This window comes from Atta cephalotes (genome assembly GCF_000143395.1).
Source record: "Atta cephalotes unplaced genomic scaffold scaffold00041, whole genome shotgun sequence".
NCBI classification, from domain to species: Eukaryota; Metazoa; Arthropoda; class Insecta; order Hymenoptera; family Formicidae; genus Atta; species Atta cephalotes.
In genome coordinates, this window is record NW_012130105.1 from 284,947 (window position 1) to 306,865 (window position 21,919).

Genomic DNA, 21,919 nt, shown 5'->3' on the forward strand with positions numbered 1-21,919 from the left:
CGTTGAAAAGCAACTCTTTCGGCGTGTCCATTATCAGCCACTCGCAGAAGCTAAAAGCACCGCTTCGTAAAGAGGATTTCGATAGCGCTCCTGTAAATGTCATTGAAGGAACGAGCCAATGCAAACGGTCGAGAAAAAGCGGCGAACAGGACGAGAAAGGTGAGGAACATCCGAATATTCTCCAGCGATCGTAGACTGACGACCGCCATGATTTCCACACGAAAAACGTTACTGCCGCGATTACTGACCATTGCCCGTCGGCCATATTTCTATATCCATTTTCACTTCGCCGCTTGATTTTTATTCGTATGCAGTTTTAATGGAAATGTATGTAGCAATTCATGTTTGACAGAAAAATAGACGAAAGAGATATATCGCTTCCTCATCACGAAAGCTGAATAATATTATATATGCTATAATTAAAAATATCACAATAATTAATGTTGTTTACAGCCTTGCATAAGTATACAATAAAAAATGTCGCAAATGGTCCACTCAAATCTTTGTTAATATTTTGTGTTGAATTTTTGAACATATTCAAGTGCTAACTTAATATTATATAATGTGATTATGTTAGTTAAAATAATTTGTGTTAATTTATATTTAATTCATTCATTCATTCATCAAAATAACACAATTTATCGTAAGTGAATAAATAATATAAAAATAGTGTTTTAAAACATAAATTATAAGACGAATAAATAAAAAATATATGTTAAATTAACACAAATTTTCTAACAGTATATAAAAGCAATCTTCAATTTGTTACATTTTTTTTGGAAAAGGCGGTAATAAAAGCCAAAGAAGAATTAACAAAATATTAAAATTATTATAAAAATAAATATTCTCAATAAAACTGTTTTTAATTTATATTTCGTTAGATACATATAAAAAGTTTATGTCAATTTGTGGGAATGTTTGATACTTATAGTCAAGAAAGATTTTTATTAGATTTTTATTAGATTACAGAAGGCTTTTTTTTAAAATATGAACTCATATTAACTAAACTCGAATCAAAAAGTCAATTCTTTCATTTTTTTTTATATGTATGCTTAACGTATAGGTTTTCCATTTATTATCTTAAAAGATTCCAAGGATTCAGAACTGTGCTCGTAATATGCGATAAGCAAAGAAAGACTTTTTCTTTCGATTTAAGCGTCTTTTTCGGAAGCTGAAGAATTTTTATGTTTTATACGTAGGACAGGAAACTATTTCGGTATACAAATTCCCGTTAAGAAAACGCTGACCTAAAACTCGTCAAAGGATCGACGGTTGAAAGACATCCAATAGATTCGGAGTACTCCGAGAGTGTGTGTAGAGTCCAAGGGTATCGTAGTCGAGGCTATTCGCGGCAAAAATGTTTCAGGCGCAACGACTGCGGTGCGCCGTCGACGGAGCTCGTCGCCGTAAAGACGCATCCCAGAGCGCTCTTTAAAGCGCCATTGGGAGAGCCCAGGCATTCAATGACGGACGGAAAGGGACGAGCAGAAGAAGACGAATGAACGAAGAAGAAGCGCGGAAAGCGACCTGACGGTGCGGCGAATGAAGCGAGAGCTCGGGGAGATTTCCGCGTGAAAAACGATACCCGAGATTCCGAGCTCTGTCGCTAGAGATCCCCAGCTTCCTCGGCGACGCGACCGACGAGACCGACAATTATCGGAACTCCAAGGAACAGCCCAAAAGACTACGCAAAGAGCGAGAGATGTTATCGTTCAAGCCGCTCGTTCAGTTCCGCTTCGCCACTTCGACCCTCTTCGTTCTCTTTCGTTTCTTTCTCGCTCTTTAGTCGCCTCTAGAGGCAGCCCGGCGGAATCCCAGGAGCCGCGTATCTAAATCACATCTTGCGCGCGAAAGTCTGCCTTCCCTTTTTCCGGGCGACTCTTTCTCGCGGTTCGCTCTTTCACTGCCATGGCGGCTAGCGCCTCCTCACCTTTTTATCTTCTCGCTCGACCGCTGCAAAGAGTCGGTTTTTTGATCTCCGAGTAATTTGAGAGGTAATGCTTGGAAAAAGACCTATTCCTGGATTTTACTCCAGGTGCTTCTATCTCTATGCGCCCTTGTCCGTTTTCCTCGACGAAGACTTGGAGATTTTTCGGTTTTTTGAACGCAAATACCATTCACTGATTGCATGAATAAACAGCGTTGAAGGAATAAGCAACTTAATAGAAAAAATATAAAATTTTAAACTGTTCGTAATTATTTAATGCAGATTTTTCAGGTGCTAGTATGTCGCATGGATCTCCAAGTATGTCGCAAAAATTTTAGTCAAAGTTAAAGAAGCGCGAAAAAATTTAGAAATAAGTAAAAAAAATATATATAAGGCGCGAAATGTTTTAAGAATTATGTTTTATGGAAACTAAAGTGTATATAGTTGTTTACTCTTATTTTAATCAAAATAATACTATCATTCCAATAAATCACCTTTAAAACAATAAAAAATTAAATTTTAGAATTTTCTATTTAGATTTTTCTTTTTAGATTTTTCTAAATATATTAACGACATTTTATACTGAGCACTGACGTGTGTATTTATGATATACACACTCGAAAAATTTGGCTCCTTATTTAATCAAATTTTAAAAGTAATACAAAACGCTGATTTAATGAAAATATCGAAAATAATAGTGATATGGATTTTTGAATAATAAATATTTTTCATCTTTTTTGAAAATTATTGGTAGACAATACAAACATTTTATATTTGTGTCAGAAACAGTTTAAGTTCTTGTTAAAATTTTATGTTGAATTTTTAATATATCCGAGCATTAATTTAACATTTCTAATATGACTGTGTTACTTAAGATTTCTAATATGACTGTGTTATTTAAATATTTTGTGTTAAATTTCATAATCATCAATATTTCTTAGTTATTACACTACTTAATTATTTCTTAGTTATTACGACACAATTTATGAGTAAGTAAAGAAATAAAAACAATTTTTTTTTAATATTAACATTCTGAGAAATGTATTAATTTTAAAATAAAATGAGTTAATTTAACATATTACAAATATTAAATTTATTAAAAAACTTAATATATTTTAAATTATTAATCTTAATGTGAAGAAAAATGATTGCTTAAAAATTGTTCAGTTTTACGTTTTAATTTGTTACATAATATTTGTATTAATTTGTTACATAATATTTGAGTTACTTCTTAATATATTCATCTTGTGTTAAATTAACACAAATTTGAGTGGATGTTTGACATGTGAAATGTGTTCAATTTAACACAAATTTTCCGATTATGTAAAAATATTACCTGCCATGTTTTGAAATTTTTGTGAATAATTTATACACGTATGTGTTTTGTCTTTCTCTCTTTTTTTTAAATCAAATCTATTCGATACTAAACAAAAGTATGTGCATGTTTATGCGTTAGTTAAAACATTACGTGTCACGAAATTCGAAAACACCAGTTGAACGATAAAACCGATTCTCTACGAAACAAAAAGCTTAAATCCCTACATCGAATTACAAAAATTTTCATACGAATGGATAAAAATTTATCTATTCTGTACTGTGTGTTCGATGATATACATCGTGTTCTATCAATAAATCGGTTTCTCAACAGGTTGTCGAAGGTTGGGAAAACGGAAGGCGTTGACGACGTCCCTTTTCGCGTGAATGGTGAAATTCAGGATAAAAGAACCGTAATATCCCTGCGTCGATTTAATTCTGAAAAATCTGTCGCCTGACCGATTCGCAATCGCCTCTTTTTTTCACCGCAAAGTGCTCGTTAAAGGTACGATTCGTCGGTTAGATTTCGAATGAAACCGTTTCCATTTTTGTGGATGTTTGAAAACGCGGGACCAAAGCGCATCGAAAGTAAATCCGATCAAACGCGATGAGGAAAATAGAAGAAAATGCAGGTACAAAAGCCGCATACGAACGCTAGTCGGTTCTTTCATTCACATCGTTCGCTGTATTTACATGACGTATATAGACTTTTTTAATCCGTCCTGTTATCAGGAATATATGTAGATATTTCAAAGTTACAATAAAATCAACCCCAAATTGAACGTTTTCTTCGACATGAAATAATAAATTACAATGTCTCTTTAATAATCAGAATTTATCTTGTTTCTCTTTAGAGACGAACAAAAAGCGTGAATTTTTTGTTATGCAACAAAATATTTGGCATTTCATGATTTTGTGGTAAAATAGAAATTACGATGTAAATGAAATGAAAACGATGCTTATATCGTTGCTGAATTTTTCTCGAAATATACAATCACAGCATATATATAAATGTAAATCACTTTGTAAAACATATGATTTTATAGATAAATTTTGAATTCGTCAAACTTGAGAGGCAGTTCAAACATTTTGCGACACAAAATATCTTGTTTGCGTGGTAAATTATTAAACCGAAAGGACATCCATGAAGAGAAATGAATATTCTATTACCCTCTATCATCTGGCGCTGATAGCAGTCCTAATAGCGGCCGAGAATCGACCAAGTTGATGAATATTTAGACGCTGCCCACACATTTTGCAATGTAACTTGGTATAATTGACAACGCTACCGTTGCTTCGGAACGGATTATCGGCGATATCGATTATACCGCAATATATTAAATTGAACACACGTCGGTCAAAAATAGACATATAAACCCCGTATTGACTACAAATTTAATCTCGCTGTGCCGCGCTATTAAATGCAAATCCATCGAATAACGAGCATTTAATTGAAGCGCACAAGATATACAAATCGGCGATGACTAGTCTATCGGAATCGCTGAAGTGACTGCTCGCATGTGAGATATCAATCGCATTAATAAGTTGCATTATTCAAATTAAACTATGTTAATTAACCAGAAACATACTAGAAGAAATTTTTCTTTAATTATTAATAATTAATTATTAATCTCTTACGATTTTAATTTTTAAAAATAAATTTTTTTTATGAAAAATTAAAGCAGAATACTAATATTATGAAAATTTAGATTTTCTGCGTACAATGGAATTAGAAATTTAATGTCATATTTATTACTGCAAATTATGTAAAGTACTACATGTAGTTTGTTGCCAAAGAACCGCAAAGATCATAAAACCTGTATTTACATAATTTATAATAATATGATTATCCACCTCGTATTTACATAATTTATATACTAACAAGTGCTTTGAAGCATCCTGAGTATGTTGTTGAAAGTATATGCATTATAAATAATCGAGTAAATAACTATAATAAATTTTACAAAAAATGTATATTCACGTTTCATGGTACGAAAATGTGAAACTTATTCATGAAAAAAACGGAGACTTATAATCTTTAGTAATATTGAGTGTATAGCGAAAAAGTTATAGATAATATTTTTGTTGATACGAAATGCACGCCAGTTTTGTCAAAGAATATGTAAATAAAAAAGGATATGCGACATGGAAAGAAAAAGGAAAAACTTTGCTCATTCAACATTTACCTTTTTTCTGTATCTGAGAGACCGAATATTAATTTATCCTTATTTTTTAGACACTACAAATTAAGAATCGCGATTTTTTCCGCATTATTTGACACAGACACATTTTTTACTTAAATTATTATTATTTTAATTATTACAATTTTTAATTTATTTTTAAAAAATTGATATTATTATTTTGATTATTATTATTAAAACACAGAACTTAAAATTTTCCTTAAACAAAAAAGTATCTTACCTGCACTCTCTGAAGCGGGTACATCAGGACAGGCCTGGTATTTGAAGAGAAGTCTGCTGTCATCTGTACAAGTGTCGACATTGCTCGGTGGATTCGAGCACGTGCCGTGGCCACGATTGTACGAAAAGGTCATGGGGCCGCGAAAAGGGCACGCTACAGGGAGTGCCTCCTCGCGGAACATGGAGTACAGTAACGCATCCCCCGTAATATAGGAGCAGAGAGACGCCAGAGAGTTCCTACTGTGGCAAAAAGCTGCAAGAGAAAATTAATTGAGATTAAACGCGCGTCCCGTTCCCGTTATCTCGCACACCGAGCATACACAATATATCCTACATTAATAATAGATCTTATATCCATGTTCATGTTTCATAAATCTGTGACCCAAATTTTTCTTAAACGTATTCGTTATACGGAAATGTGTCATTATGAATTAAACTATGGTATTGAGAGTAAGAATTTAACAGAAATATGTTAAATAATTCAATGAAAAAATCCGAAATTTATTCTAAATGAGAGATACGTTAAATATATTTAGCATGTTTATTTTAAACATTCGTGTTGAATGCAGGCGTGTCGGTGGTGTGAGTCATAATTTTCCGGGAAACAAATCAGTTTACACGCAAGAGTAATTAATGTAAAAATTCTATAATTATTTTTTAACATTTTATAATATTTTCTTCGTGACTCAACAAATAGAAAAGACATTTTATTTTTTACAAAAGAATTGAATACATAAACTGATATATTTGAAGCTTATATTTTTACTGCATTTGTATTCGGCTAAGAATTCTCCAAATAGGATACTGTTACTGCTCACTTGAGAGATTAAGAATGCCGTTCGTCGTGGAAACTCCAATTTTCTCGAACGCAATATTGCCGTTATCGGATTTCGTATCCCTGATGATAACATATCACTTGTACAGCGTAAAGTGAATAAAAGCCTCTACAAGCCACCCTATATATTACTTGCTTTACTTCGCCCTCGGAAAAGTTTCTATTGCGGCAAATCTTTCGTTACAGCGCGTATCATTTTTCGAACAAACCAACGATAATCGCAGTTACATCTCCTTTTTGCAGAGAACTACCTCTGAAGAATCACAACGTTAATAAAAATTTTGCCGGATAACAGAAAGTTCTTATATCGCCGGTGATGCGATGAGCGGGATGAAGAGGGTTGACAGAAGAGAAGGAAGAAGCAGGTCGAGTTGGACGATGACGAATCTTCCTGAGTAGTAAGTTCATACCCGCAGTGGAAGTTTAACTGGAGGATATTTCCCTCCGATTTCTTTCCCCGCGCTCGCGCGAGAAAAGCGGCGGAAAGCTTCCGCGAAAGACTTCGCCTCGCAAAGAGACTTAACTTTTCCGCAGGTGTTACCTGCGGCCAGCGAAAAATCGAGCAAAAGACTTTTGTCTTCTGTCTATCTCTTTATTAGCGGCACCCGAGCTTTTGAATAGCCTAAAGCTTTCTCTTATAATTTCAATATTTTCAACGGGTTGTTTCTTCTTCACAGATAAAATGATTTTGTTAAAGACGTTAAAGTGTCTAAAAATTTAACTAGATATATATCTGAACAATTTTGCTTGGATTATCAAAATAATTATCATCATTTGTGATTTTTATGTGATTCATTGTCAGTTATTTTATTTGAACGATAAATTTTCGTTTGATGCATGAATTTGTTCTATTTTATACTAATTTATTCGGTGGATTTTATTAACACACCGCTAAAATTTCTATTTTGCGATCTCGTTCTTGATTTACATCAGTATTTCACTCATGTCAGCTTATAAAGTATAAACTAATTAAGAGGCACTTCTGAATTAGAAAAAGTTGCAGAAGATATTTCATCTGATGAATACTGAGAACATACATATTAATGCGAAAATAATTGTTATGTATATCGTTAAAGATGGTTTGAACCCGAAATATACTTTTTTTATTGAGCACAACTACGGAGTAAATATATTCTTTATTGGAAATCATTTGCGCATAATTACCGCGCCGTTATCCTTAGTCGTGGTTTAATCTGTTTTTATTGTTTTAAATATCGAGAATTCTTTATAAACTTGTTTTTTACTAAAATATAGGATGCTCTAGTTGCTAGAATGTTAAGACTTTTTATAACTGTCATCAATATTTGATCTTCTACATAATTATTTTGATGATTCAACAAAATTAATTTCAGATCTTTATTTAGCTAAATTTTTAGAAACAAAATTTATTTATTTATTTTTTTTCATGTACATAAGTATCGTTCACGAAAAGAATGGTTTTGCTGAAGTATTTTAAAATTTAGCTAACTATAGATCTGAAAATAATTTTTTAGACCAAAATAATTATACAGAACATTCAAATTGATTGTTCGATTAGCAAAGCTTTTTGCAGCATTATCATCAATATTTAAGCGTCTTACATAATTATTTTGATGACCCAACAAAATTATTTTCAAACCTAGTTAAATTTTTATATTATTCAACAAAATTGTTCTTCTCGTTGAATTGATAAAGAATTGATAAAATTTAAGTACGTAAAATTTAAATACATGAAATTTGGTAAAAACATTAAGAGATACTACTAAAATAAAATATTCGGATGTATCGAATGAATGGCGTTAGGTGATATTTATTCAATTATATACGTCATATTTATTGAATGGAGAAAAATTCTATATCCATCGCCACGTATAGTGAAGATTCGTAGAGTCTCCTCAGCGTTATACGGACGAAATTCGCGTTTCTTTAATAAAGTATACGTCGTATGTGGAAATATTGCGTTCGCTTCGACGTTTCATTCGTCCGCGCTTTGACGTTCGCAACCGAGTTGCCTGGATTCAAGCCGGGAGGATAGGGGTAGCAGAGCGTTTCGTCTCGTTCTCCCATTTTTCCCGGCGACAAACTGTGCTCGACGAAGGTAGTCTGCGAGCGACGGTGCCCGCGGCGTGACACTATGCAGATTAAAGCCCGATAAAACGACGAGTGGAGAGAAGAAAAACGGGGGGACTTTGACAAATCGTCGAAAAATGCCGACGCGAGACGTAGGAGGCGGATCCAGCGCGGACGCTGTCGCGCTTTTTCCGCTCGTACATGTTGACCTATGCTTTTTTCTCTCCGCTAGCTGCGAGTCGGACGTAGCGGGTAGCCGGCGCTCCCTATTACATCCGGTGGGCAAAACTTCAGGCTACTTCTTGGTGCTCGTGTATCGTCGCGCTCGATAATCGATAAAACTGCAGGGGGAAAATACATTTCTAGATTGTTCAAAATAGTTGTCCCAAAATTAGTCAACTGTCGCGATCTCCAGAAAGTTCTGTAATTATAACTCGTAATTGCGATTTCTTATTGTGTAACAAATAATTCTTTTGGAACTACGAATTTTCTTTTTTAAAATATAGATCATCAAATTTTTATACATATCGCATTTAATTCTATAGATTTAAACGTGATGATAAATCTAAAGCTAGCACAGAAATTTCAATAAAATATGTAGTTGAATAAATTGTTATTGAACTATCTCATAATAAATTATTCTTTTTGCACTGGTTTTCTCTCTTATAATTTTCGAATTTCTGTATATATACTATTATAATTGAATTCTCTTTAATTAATTGTGATGACAAAACTATCGTAGAAACTTCAAAAAAATAAATTGAGTTATAAATGAAGCCACTTTTCTTAAAAAATGCATAATTTATGAGATTAAAAAAAAATTAATTAAGTTTGAGATTTGAGTTTCTACATAGAAATAAACAGTTTTGCTGAAGTATTAAAAAATTTAACTAGATCTGATAATAATTTTATTGAATTATCAAAATAATTATGTATGCTGAAATTGATTGCTAAAATTTTTTTTGCAGTATTACTCATCACGCTTGAGTTTCCTACATAATTATTTTGATGATTCAACAAAATTATTTTCAGATCTGTACATTCAGCTAAATTTTTGAATATTTCAGCAAAATCATTCTCTCCGTGTACAGAAGCGGAAATTAATTGTAACGCTAAAAATAACGGTAACCATTATTTTTCAATTAGATAAAACTGAATAATTATTCAACTATTTAACATCTAGAAATTTGTAGTGAGATTTGCATCAGTATTATTAATAGGAGTTACTAACCGGAAATCAGAACGTGCAGCACACTTTAATCCGCGAACGTACAGAGTGTGAAATACGGCAGCGTTTCGTTAGGAATTATTATCGTGTTTCGGCGAGTTCGCTCTCCGCTCGGATGAATGCATTAACGAGGTAGATAGAAAACGAATATCCGTAAAACACGGAGATAGGGAAGAGGGGACAGTGTTCCTGATCGCTTTTATACTGTAAACGAGATTGGTAGTCGCGGGGTGGAATTAGCGAAACCGTTTTCGTAACAGCTCTTCTAATGTCTCGCGTTTGTCGTATCTGTCGTTCTTTACAATGGGCGTGGAAAATCATTAAGTTCTCTGTCCAAGAATAATTTCAAACGCTACGATTTACTCGGTATTCTGTCTCTCCCTTCTTTCGCCGTCATCACGTCGAGCTTTTAATTAACGATCGGCATCTTAATGAACGAGGCTTCGAAGGCTGCCAGCAAATCGTTATCGATCTGGCGGAAATAATGATATCGTGTCGTGTACTTATTTTTATATTTTTTCGTACTTACTCTCTTTATACTGCAGAACGTTGGAATGCTTCTCGTGAATGACGACACAACGATAGCATGATTTTCTAAAACAGAAAAAGAACAAATAGGATTATCACAAATTCCTCATCCTAACATTCCATCATTTTTCCTTGATTTTTAGATAAAAATAAAGTTTATTCAAATAAAATTTCATAATATTCTTCCCAGATGCTTCAATCATATTTTGAAATTTTTATATTTTCATCCTAATTTGGAAACTTAAATATTTTGTTGAGAATACAATTTAACATAATAACGTAAATTACTATTTAATGTTGCTGACACTACTTACGTTTAATTATTAAGTATCGGTAATATTTTAAAACTGTGTAGATGTAATAAATGTATATTAAATTCTTCTTTAAAACCAAGAATTTTAATTTTTCAGAAGAATTTGCAAAATTCCATAACTTTTCTCTGATTTCCCTGACAATTTCCTTGACATTTCCCTGATTTTTTTGATTTTATGGACCTTGACGAGGATGTTTTCAATAATTCATGTTTTTTTTTCATAAGAAAATTATCCTATTTCGATTTTCACATAAATCAAACATATAAAATGGAACGATCTGAATAAACTTCGTTTATATTTCTAATTATCAAAACTGTAAGCAAGATTGCATTGTCAATCCAACAATACTTCTCCAAAAATTAAATGGAAAAAAAATTATTATTAAAGAGAAATAAGAATCCAATCGACATCAATTAAAAATAACATAATATCTGTGTTATAATTTTTCAACAATATAAATATAATATAATAATATATTACATAACAACTACATTATTGAGTGCGAAAGTGTAACATAAATGTTTTTACTTTTAGTCGATGTCAATCGGAAAGTCTGATTTTCATATAACTGCTAAAATCAACGTGATTTTATTAATTGTTTATTTGTCAGCCTTCCTTCAATTTCATTGTATTTTAACGTGTAATTTTCTTAGAGATATGGGATGACGTTTGAATTTTCGCTATCGTGTCTCGTGGCGCGTTTCTTTTTCAACTTTTTTCATATCGTTTGATGGTATATCGATCGGACACATTGCACAGGCGAGTCAGATAACGATCTTCGTAAAAACTTAGAGAGCCGTCTCGTGTGACACGAGCATTATATGGCGAAACAGAAACTTGGCTTCCGCCAAAGCTTCGTTAAACTCATTAGATTTTTCGGCTACGTCTTTTCTTCGCCTTTTCAAGAGGAAAGATTGCATTCCTTATCGTAAAAAACCGTTAGTCACACTCATTGCGTGTCATAATTTAAGTCATGTTTCGTTCAAGCTGCGATCAACACGGTTTTTAACTTTGCTCTTTAATGATAATAAATTTTAATCGGTTTTGATCCAATGTCGAGACGAATTCCTTTTATGTCCTGGGATTACAACATCAAATCTGTTAATCTGATGATTTTTTCTTGGACATGAAGGGATTGATATTTTGAAATTGTATTACTGAGAATGGTTTCAAAGTGCAGAACTGAAACTACTATTACTACTACGTACTATTTTTTGGAATAAAGATTGCATATTAATTACTACGCTGACTCTTCGCCTTTTTTTGGATTTTTTGTTGTTGTCATAATTTAACTTTCGACAAGCAGTTTATTTAGGTAAGCTTAATTTTAAATGAAAGATTCAAGATGTTAAGATTTATCTTCACGTATTGTGAAGCATCAAAGTTCTTGTAACTAAAAAAGTTTTTAAAGTATACAGCTGCACGTTTTCGAAATGATACTTCATAAAATTGAATATACCGCTACTCCAGATAAAAAAAGAAAATCCGGGTTATTCGGTCGACTGATTTCGCCATATTAGCTTTAGTAACTAAGGCTTTGATCGTTTGGATACACGAACTGTACACGTTATCTGAATCCTACATAGAAATAGCTCCATAAAAATTTTCAAAGTAAAAATTGTCTCGCTATAACTGCTTGCAGCATACAAAGAGATTAAAATAAACACGAGTAAATAATATCGATAGCTTTATTTCTTTGTTCCGATACCCGAAGAAATCAATATTGGATTAGTTCGAAGGATATCGATCTTTTATTGCTTTTATTTATTGCAATTCGAGAATGATACTATAACGACCTAAAATTTTTTATCAAGAGACTAAAAATACTTTCAATTGGTTTTCTAGCAATAAAGATCTAAATAGTTAAAATAATTTAGGTTAAATTTAATACATTTTACATTTCTTAAACGGTACATCTAAATATTTGTGTTAATTTAATACAAAATGAATGTGTTAGAAAGTAACACAATTATTATTAAACACAAATATGATGTAAAAAATTAACACAAAAAATATACATAATTTGTAGGCAAATCTTAGAAGCATATTTCTTTAATAAAATTAACAATTATACCATATGTTAAATTAACACATTTTATTCATTTGTTTTAGAATATAATAGTTTTAAAATAGGTAATATATTATTTTTATATTGTTTATTCAATTGTGTTATTTTAACTAAGAAATGTTGAATATCAATTTAACACAAAATATTCAAATCACATTATATTAAATTAATATTTAGAAATTATTAAAAATTCGCAAAAATTATAACAAAAACTGATTTAAACACAATACAAAATGTTTTACTATATAACCTAATCTCTCTTTGCTTTTCGATAAAAAGAGTGCTTTATTCTATTGTTATAATTTGTTATCTGAAGATAAATAGATAAATAAAGTAGAAAATTAGTTATAATAAAATACTCAGATTGTGAAATAATAAATAAATTTGTTTCGAGTACTTTATAAAAATGAGAAATCGGATTACTTACTGATCTACCAGTAGGTACTTGTCACCTTCGTTGTGTAGACACCTGCCCTTGGTGGATAATTCGTTCTTGGAAATTAATATTGATTGCCTCACGCCACTTTGGAACCACGCACCTTCCCATTTCGCTGGAAACAAGCATTCTGAAACAGCAAAAAGTAGCTCAAGGTTTATAAATTCTTTCACATAACTTATTTTCGCGTTTAATTTACTATAGAAAATGTGCGCGATATATACGTTTTTTCTCATTTATTTCATCAAAATGTTGAATCCACGTGAATTTTGAAAATTTAATTATTGAAATTCGAATGACTTCAATCTTTGATAAAAAAAAACATCTACATGTAATTGCAATAAAATCAAGATACTCGTGCAATATGATGTTCATTTCTGAAATTCTCACTTAATATCTATGCTTGTGGTAAGACGTATCTCGTTGGCGTATTATGGCCACGAAGAAAAGGGATGTAATATATCCAATGAAGTAATTCAGGACAAATCGAACGCAAGGCCGAAGATAAAAGGAGGGGAGGGGAGAAGGGATAGAAATAAGAGAGAGAAGAGAAATTCAGGATAGATATGTGGGGCGGAGAGAAAGAAAAAGGGATCGGCGGGAACACTACGTTGATGGTGAGATGGGAATTCCCGGGGCGGGATAATCCCGAGGGCGAGGCGAATTTCCGGAAACTAGTGCTGGTATAGAAGGGATACATCCAGCCGAGTTATCGACGATAATCGAAATCCGGAGGAGTCCCTTGTGCCTCGTTCGTTTCCCCATGCGTAGGTCCACCTACTGAAAACGAGCGGAGAAACGGGGAACGGCGGAGCGTATTTTTGAGTTCGACGAGACAGAATAGGAATCCATTTTCGAGAAACGAGCAGACATTCAATATTAGGATGATGAACCAAACATGAGGTGAAAATTACGAAATAGAAATGACGGATACATCCTTACTTTCCTTCAAGTACAATACGTACATATTGCTTTTTGAAGGAAACATGTTATTTTTCGAACGATAACTTCGATGTAGTCAATCGTATATTAGTTGTGTATATATGCGCGCGTGTATAGTTATATATATTTATTATTTTATACTATTTATATAATATAATTATATTATTACATAATAATAATGTAATATTATATTGTGTTCTTTTATTCCAAAAATGATACAACAAAAAAAGTTTTTCAGAAAAAGGAGAAGACTACTCAACTTAACAGAAAATTATTCATTAATCAAATAATATCGGCAAAAAATACTCTTAGAAATATCAAATGTTATTTTTGTTTTACAATTTTTAAAAAACAATTACCTTTTTTTTAAATCGTGATGCTTTTGATATCCTACAAAATTACAAATCCACATCAAAAGTGATATAACTTGAAATCTCACCAATAGTTTGTATTTATTATGATCAGTTAAACCTATTATTATAATAATTCAAATGATGAATTTTTTTCTTTAAATTTAATTATCAAAATTATCTAAACTCAAAATATTTTCTGTAGATTTTTCTTTTTATTTACAAAAATAACACAACTCGAATATGTTACTCTTGTAGAAGATATTGTGATCTCTTTAAAAACTTTAAAAACAACACAAGTTTTATTTGATGAACAAAGTATAAAGGTAGGTTAGTTTATTTTTTATAATTGATAGAGTAATTTTTACTCACTCATGATAATAATTTGAAGATCACATTTTTTTTTAGTTGTTACTTTTGAAATAAGGAAAACAAGGAAATTGTAAGATAATAACATAGTTGATAAGTTATATCTCATTAACTATGAACTTAAATAGTAAATCGAATAATCATGATTTTATATTCAAGAAGAAAATTCAACATATAATCTAGTGTTAACGTAGTAACATCATTTTATGGAATATCATAATGTCTTCATCTCACCTCAATTCGAATTACCATTCTATACAGGTCTGATGTAATTTACATCAGAGATTAATTTAATAGTTTAACTTTATTACAGAACCGCACCGCACAGGTATTCTTCGTTAATATGCTATCAGATGTAACTATCTGAATTTTCTTTATGTATAAAGCTTTATGTATAAAAACAGCTTAACCGCTGAAACTAATAATCCATAATTTATAATTTATTAATAATAGTCCATAATTTTGATTTATGCAATAATTAGCGGCATAAATTTCGTCCATACTTTACATATATTTATTAATTAAACAATTTTCAAGTAAAAATGAAAAAGAGAATTAAATGTCGCATGAAGATGTATCGAATAATTATGACATCACGCATTTAGATAACAGCGAGCGTAATTAAGCGGACAGACGCGAAACTTGGCGCAGGATGTGAAAGTAATTTAACACAAAGAAATATTTTTGCAAGGATTCGCGGCGGGTAACAAAGGGAATTTTAGCAAGAGCCTGTTACAGAACAAAGACTGTTATCGTTTGCTAAAGTTGACTCACGATGTTGATTCGTCTAATTGGAGAGAGGTTTTTTTAGTCCTTTAGGGGGCGAGACAGTTAAATGTTAGTTGAATGGTTTACCGACCGTGGGGTAAATAGCGAGCCCATCAAGAACGTAGCTCTGCGGCTAACGCAAATTTTGACTAGTTGTTTGTGATAACAAGGCGCAAATGAAATTCCCCGTGCCGAATGTTAAGATTGCCCTTTTAAAATCCTCTTCCACGTTTCCGCGCACACAAATGATTATTGACACATTAAGTTTCGTGATTTTATTATATTTTACAAACATAACGCTCTTTATTCTGTACAAAGGAAACATAAATCGCATCACTTAATGAATAAATTTAAAGAGACTTTTATATAAAAATAAATGAAAAAGTGTCAATGCACTTTCATAAATTACATTTTACAATTTGTCAATTTTTATTTTTGGATTTCGTATTTATATACAAAAATGAATATTTGAAAAAAAAGGAAAAAGAGAATATTTCGTTAAAACAATAAACGTTTTACAAATGCATTGAAATCCGCACTTTGCATATGTACAACAAACGAACATATCAGGGAGATTAACTGGAACACTCATTGGCTGTTTATTTTGCATCATTCATAGCAAACAGAAGTAATTGGAGGGTCAAAGGAAAGTGATTATGTGCGGTGAAAAAATCATTGAATACTCAAGAACGATGGATACAGGTGCGTTCAGTGAAATGGAGATCGATACCCGTGGAGTCCCAAAATTCGTCAGCCGCCCTCTTTCGCATCCATCTCCCCTTACAATCGCCGTTTTAACGTCGGCGGCTACCCCAAGCATTTATTTATTTGCACGTGATTCGTATGCCGTACGTTGTCTCGTTTCCCGCTATTCGGGTTCGACGAGAGGGTGATGAGATAGAAGGGAGGAAAGGAAGGGCGAGAGGGAAGGACTCCCGAAGGTTGAGAACGCGACGCAGGACATAGCGAGGGATGAGATTCCCGCGAGTCGCGCTGGGGCTGTAAAATCTACGAGCGAGACTCAAAACCTGTAATCACAGTTCGCACCAGTCGCCCACTATGATGGAGCACTTTTACGAGAGGAGGAGAATGAAGAGAGAACTGCGCGAAGTTGGAAAAAAGCAGCGGATAACTCGAGCTTTGCTGTCTGGAGTTTCAAACGTTGGGCGAATTTCTTTTTTTTGATTCATCCGGTTAGCCTTTTTATTATTAAACCAACATATTTTTAAATCAAGTAAGTGAAGAAGATTATATTCGGTTCAAAGCGGGTCTTAGTACCTAATATTTTTGTGAATCTTGCAATCTCCAGTTTAAGCAAGTAAGATCCATATAAAAATATTATTGGGCATCTGATTTGACATGGTCTTCCTCTTATTTGTATTCAACATTTTTCCATCAATTTAATATAATTTTTAAACTTTAGGAAATTGCTAAAATAACGTTGAAACAGTGTTATATTTTGGAACAAGAAATACAAAATGAAATATAAAAATTTTATTAAAAAAAATGTATTTTAAAAATAAACTGTTTTCTAAAAGCTAACTCTTCTTTCAATATATACATTCCAAAAACAGTGATATCTATATAATTTTTATTGTGTTGCTGTTAATATTAATAGCAATATATGGATGTTAATATTAATAGCAAAATTTCATATCTCTTGAATTTATATCAACATTATAGTGTGGATTTAAAATGCATGATATTAAATTTCATCACATTATGTTCTATCTATACTAGATCTATACTAGAGGTGTTAAATTCATATCAATAGTTTTTATAATTTAAATATCTAAAAATTTATCTAAATACAAACCTGAAAATAATTTTGTTTGGACTATTAAATATTATTTAGAATGCTCAAGATAATTGTTAAAATATCACAAATTTTTATAACTTTACTAATCATGCTTGAGCGTATTTTGATGATCTCACAAAATTATTTTTGGATTTATATTTAGTTAAGTAAATTTTTGAATACTTCAACATCCTTTCTATGTACTCATATCGAAAAAAAAGTAACAATTTAAAAAGTAACAATTTTTATATTTTTATGCAAATTTCATTATGATGTATTCGATCTCAAATTCACATCTTTCGAATAACAAAGAATAATTTTTAGAGAGATAAATTTTATATCGTTTCACTTTTACATTTTTAATGGGAATCTTATGAAAAGGTAAAAAATTATTGACAGAAAAGTTAAACCATTTAATCCACAGCTTTACAGCAATAATCAATTTTTGAAGTCTACATCGTTATAACTTATGTCCGTATCGCCAATCAATTAATCTTAAAAACGGCTTTTATTTTCTGCTCAAGGTTCCTCAACGTTATGGATTTAAAGAGCAATTAGAAGTGGTGGTGACGCATTAACAAAAACTTCTTGCTACGAGGACGAATAAATCGAGATACGCGAGCAAGCTCTCGGTCAATCTAGCACAACAAAAGATTTTCCATGCCGGAAAATGACGATGGAATGGAGAAAGGGCGAGAGCGGGAGCTTTTCGACCACACCAGCGAAATGGAATGCCCTGAAATTTTATATTTATGCTTCATGCCCAGACTATATGTATTGCCGGTTTCGGTAGGAACTCGACCGAGTGGACAAAATCGATATCGACGTCGATACATGTCACGATCTAACCAGAATCGGTAAATTGAAATCCATAACCACGATATGTACCTCTCTACATATCTCGGTTACCATGACGGAGTATCTCGTCTTCGAAGGGAATGAATCGACACGCGATGCAATTCTCGCGTTGCATCGAATGTTCTACGACTTCACTTTTCATTTGCGCAAATAGTCGTGTAACAAAATAGTTTCAGTTTTGCGAATGACCTTTGCAAATTTAAATTTTGCTGAATAAATATAATAACGAAACTTTATTCAATTAGATAAACTTTTAATTCGTATGATAAATAAGAATATAAATATTTTCTATTAAGAAAAGAGAAGATATTATTTGAAATTCAATAAACGTTGTTTATTGAATTTATATGCTTAAAATATTGCGATTAAACAATAATATTTTTTTATTTAGGATATCCTATAACAATTTCAAAATACCGTAATCTATGTCATTTTATTGATTTATGCAAAGAAAATATAATAAGGAGGAAAGCATGAATAGAGATTGCGAAAAAGAAGCAAACTCATGGATAAAACTTTCGTCGCGATAAATAACACTATATCGTTACTTTATGGTTATTAGTGATTCTTGCCGGTGGCGATTTCTATTTATAGTCTGACGATAAGAATATTTTATTATACGTACGATAAAAATGCGGAATCAGAGTTATCTGCTGTAAAGTCGTTTACGAAGAATATAAAGAAATATCTCTCACAGAATTATTCAGGCCTTTCCGTTTATAAAACAAGATTGATATAAATTACCTTCGATGAGATAGGCAATGAAATATGTTATAAGAAGATTATATTCTCTTAACTCTCAGAAACTGATGCTAAAATCTATAACAATTGATGATGAGTCTTACATTTATCTATGTTAATTAAAAGGCACTAATTAATTTTAAGGAAATTGACGTAACTCGTATAAACGAGAATGAATACTAAGTATATCTTAATAAGAATAATTCGAATTTACAGATGTAACTTAAAGAAAATTGAATTATTTGATATTTAAAAAAAAAATTTATAACAATGAATTCAATAGATGTATTATCAACTCCGGAGTGTTAAATTGATAAACGATAACTCGCGAATATGATTTTTTTTTTCAGATAAAATAAGAAAATATCTTTTTTAATACATCCAAAAAATGTTCTTTCCGCAAGTTAATTAAGTCCTAATGATCCTTATTATTCATAGTCCTTTTGCGGCGTATTACGCTACCATTCTTGAAATGCCATTGTTCTCTGTTTTCGGGGTCATCACGCGAGCTTACTTGAGTCTCTGCGGATTCGGACGACGTTACTTACCGCGTAAGTTACGATCGCTGTAGCGGCGAGAAGTTGAGAAACGTTCTTATGTGCTCGACACGCAATTAAGTGGGCTTTATTCTCACGGACAGGACATTACTTTCCGTGTTCCCCCTTTACCCCTCTCTGGAGATGCCGTTCCCTCTGTGCCATCGTCCAACGATTACCGCACCCTGCTTTTGTTCACGCGTACAACGATCCCTCGCACATGAACGGTAATTCACCCCTCAAAACGGCGCACGTTCGTCGACAAAACGATACGCATGCGCGACATAATTTCGTTAACAAATAACCGTATTACGACGTTGCTTCTGTAAGCGATGAGCAAGAACAATTACCGTGTATTATTATTACGACAGTGATGGAGTTGCTACGCGTGGAATTAGCAAAATTAGGAATTTATCGTGCAAGAAACTTTGTTACACAAGAAATTCTTCATTAGTTTCTATTGTTTGTCAAAATCTTTTACGTCTCCATATTAAATAAGGAAAGGATATACTTTAATTATTATTAAGAAATATAATAATTATTAAAAAAAGAGTATATACTTTAATTATTATTCCATTTAAATATATATGTATAAAATGAAAGATTTCGTTTATATATATATAAAAACACATATACGCGCGAAGAGAAAGGTTTTGCTAAAGTATTTAAAAATTTAGGTAGATACAGATCTGAATATATATATATATAATTGTTGGACTATAAAGATAATTATGTAGAAGATTCAAACTGGTTGCTAGAATATCAAAACTTTTTGCAGCAATGCTCATTATCTTGAGTTTCTAATATAATTATTTTGAACCAACAAAATTATTTTCAGATCTGTCTAAATTTACCCTTAATATACACAATTGAATCATTCATGCACATGCTTCTAATTTTTTTCTTCGAAAAATTAGAAGCATCAAATAATTAATTATAACATTTATACACTGAGACGAAAAAAATGGTTGCAGATAGTATAATTTAATTACAATTTATAGTCAGTTTTTGAGTCAACTATAAATTTATAATTGTTTTACTATGCACGTTAGCTGCTTTAATATTGAAATATAATCACAATTATAACATGCATTAAGTTTTTCCTTACCATATCTCTTAGTTATTATTACCATCTAAATAGTTAGTGAATGTTAGTGAAGAAAACAGTTATATTCATTATAATAACGACATAATGACGATTGCATTTATTACATAAAAATGGTAGTGTTACATAAAAATAGGTAGTTCGAAAATTGCGAAGTATGATGTATGATGTATATTAAAACCAAGAATTTTAATTTCCTAAAAAATTTTGTATAAAAAATTCCTTGATAATTTCTTGATTTTGTGGCAATTTCAAAATTAATCATCACCAATTAATCATCATCATGAGACACGAATGACCCATCATGTATAATAAAAGACTGAAAAATCATCGTGTGTAATTGTTTTTTCCGTGTAGAAAGTTTTACTTACGTATAGATAAGGCAGATTGCGACTCTGCTGAGAAATTCTATCACCAAAATTTCACCTAGACACGACGTGACATCCTATATCGCCTTTGTATCTGTATACACCTTTTATGAATAAAGACATTTGCCGCTTTCGTTTATTTTCGAGAGATATATATTGACAGGAAGTGAACGTTCTTTGCGACATAATCGACAGTCCTCTTCGAACAACCGCACAGGATTTAAATCCGTCGTCGTGCGAAAGCTCGTTCGCTCGTTTTCGGAGTCACATCGTTATATTGAGCACAAAGAATGACGAACGATGCTCTTTTCGGCTCGAATATCGCGATTGTTACTCGACAGCGTCGGCGACGACCTACTTCTGACACCGACGTCCGACATTATTTTTCGTTAAACGAATGGCTTGCAGTAGCGCGAGCGCGGATTTGAGAAACGCAAAATTATGTGGGCTTTATTCCCACGAACGAGTCATTACTTTCCTCGTGACCTCCTTATCCATCCTGCCCCCTTTCTACTGTTCCCCATCTTTCTGCTACCCCCTTGTTCCGTACTCGTGCAACGATCCCTCACGAGCCTGTAATTTTCACCCCGAAATGGGTTCATGTCGTTCAATTGCACTACGATAATAAGGACAATAGCGACAAGAATAATTGCTATTGTAATGAGGAGAGTCACGGCGTCGGAAGTGATCTCTTATTGTAAAAGATTGCTCTTGTCCCTGTCTACGACGTGGAAGACGATAATACTCTTAATTAGCTGAAGCTATTTAAAATTCCTTCGTTCAAATGTAGGAAAATTAAGCTTGCTGAATATCTGAAAAAAAAAAAAAAAAAACCTATGGACTGTGTGTGTGTGTGTGTGTGTGTGTGTGTGTGTGTGTGTGTGTGTGTGTGTGTGTGTGTGTGTGTGTGTGTGTGTGTGTGTGTGTGTGTGTGTGTGTGTGTGTGTGTGTGTGTGTGTGTGTGT

General features: G+C 32.3%; 1 protein-coding gene across 1 annotated transcript in view; it reads right to left on the reverse strand.

The window, feature by feature from the left end:
- LOC105622217 overlaps positions 1-21,919 on the reverse strand; it is a 168,808-nt gene that overhangs the window by 82,183 nt on the left and 64,706 nt on the right. Inside the window, exons 2-4 of the mRNA XM_012203643.1 lie at positions 13,111-13,249; positions 10,303-10,367; positions 5,663-5,914 (exon numbers count right to left, since the gene is read on the reverse strand). Coding sequence (XP_012059033.1) covers positions 5,663-5,914; positions 10,303-10,367; positions 13,111-13,249 — 456 coding nt within the window. The remainder of the gene's footprint in view (positions 1-5,662; positions 5,915-10,302; positions 10,368-13,110; positions 13,250-21,919) is intronic.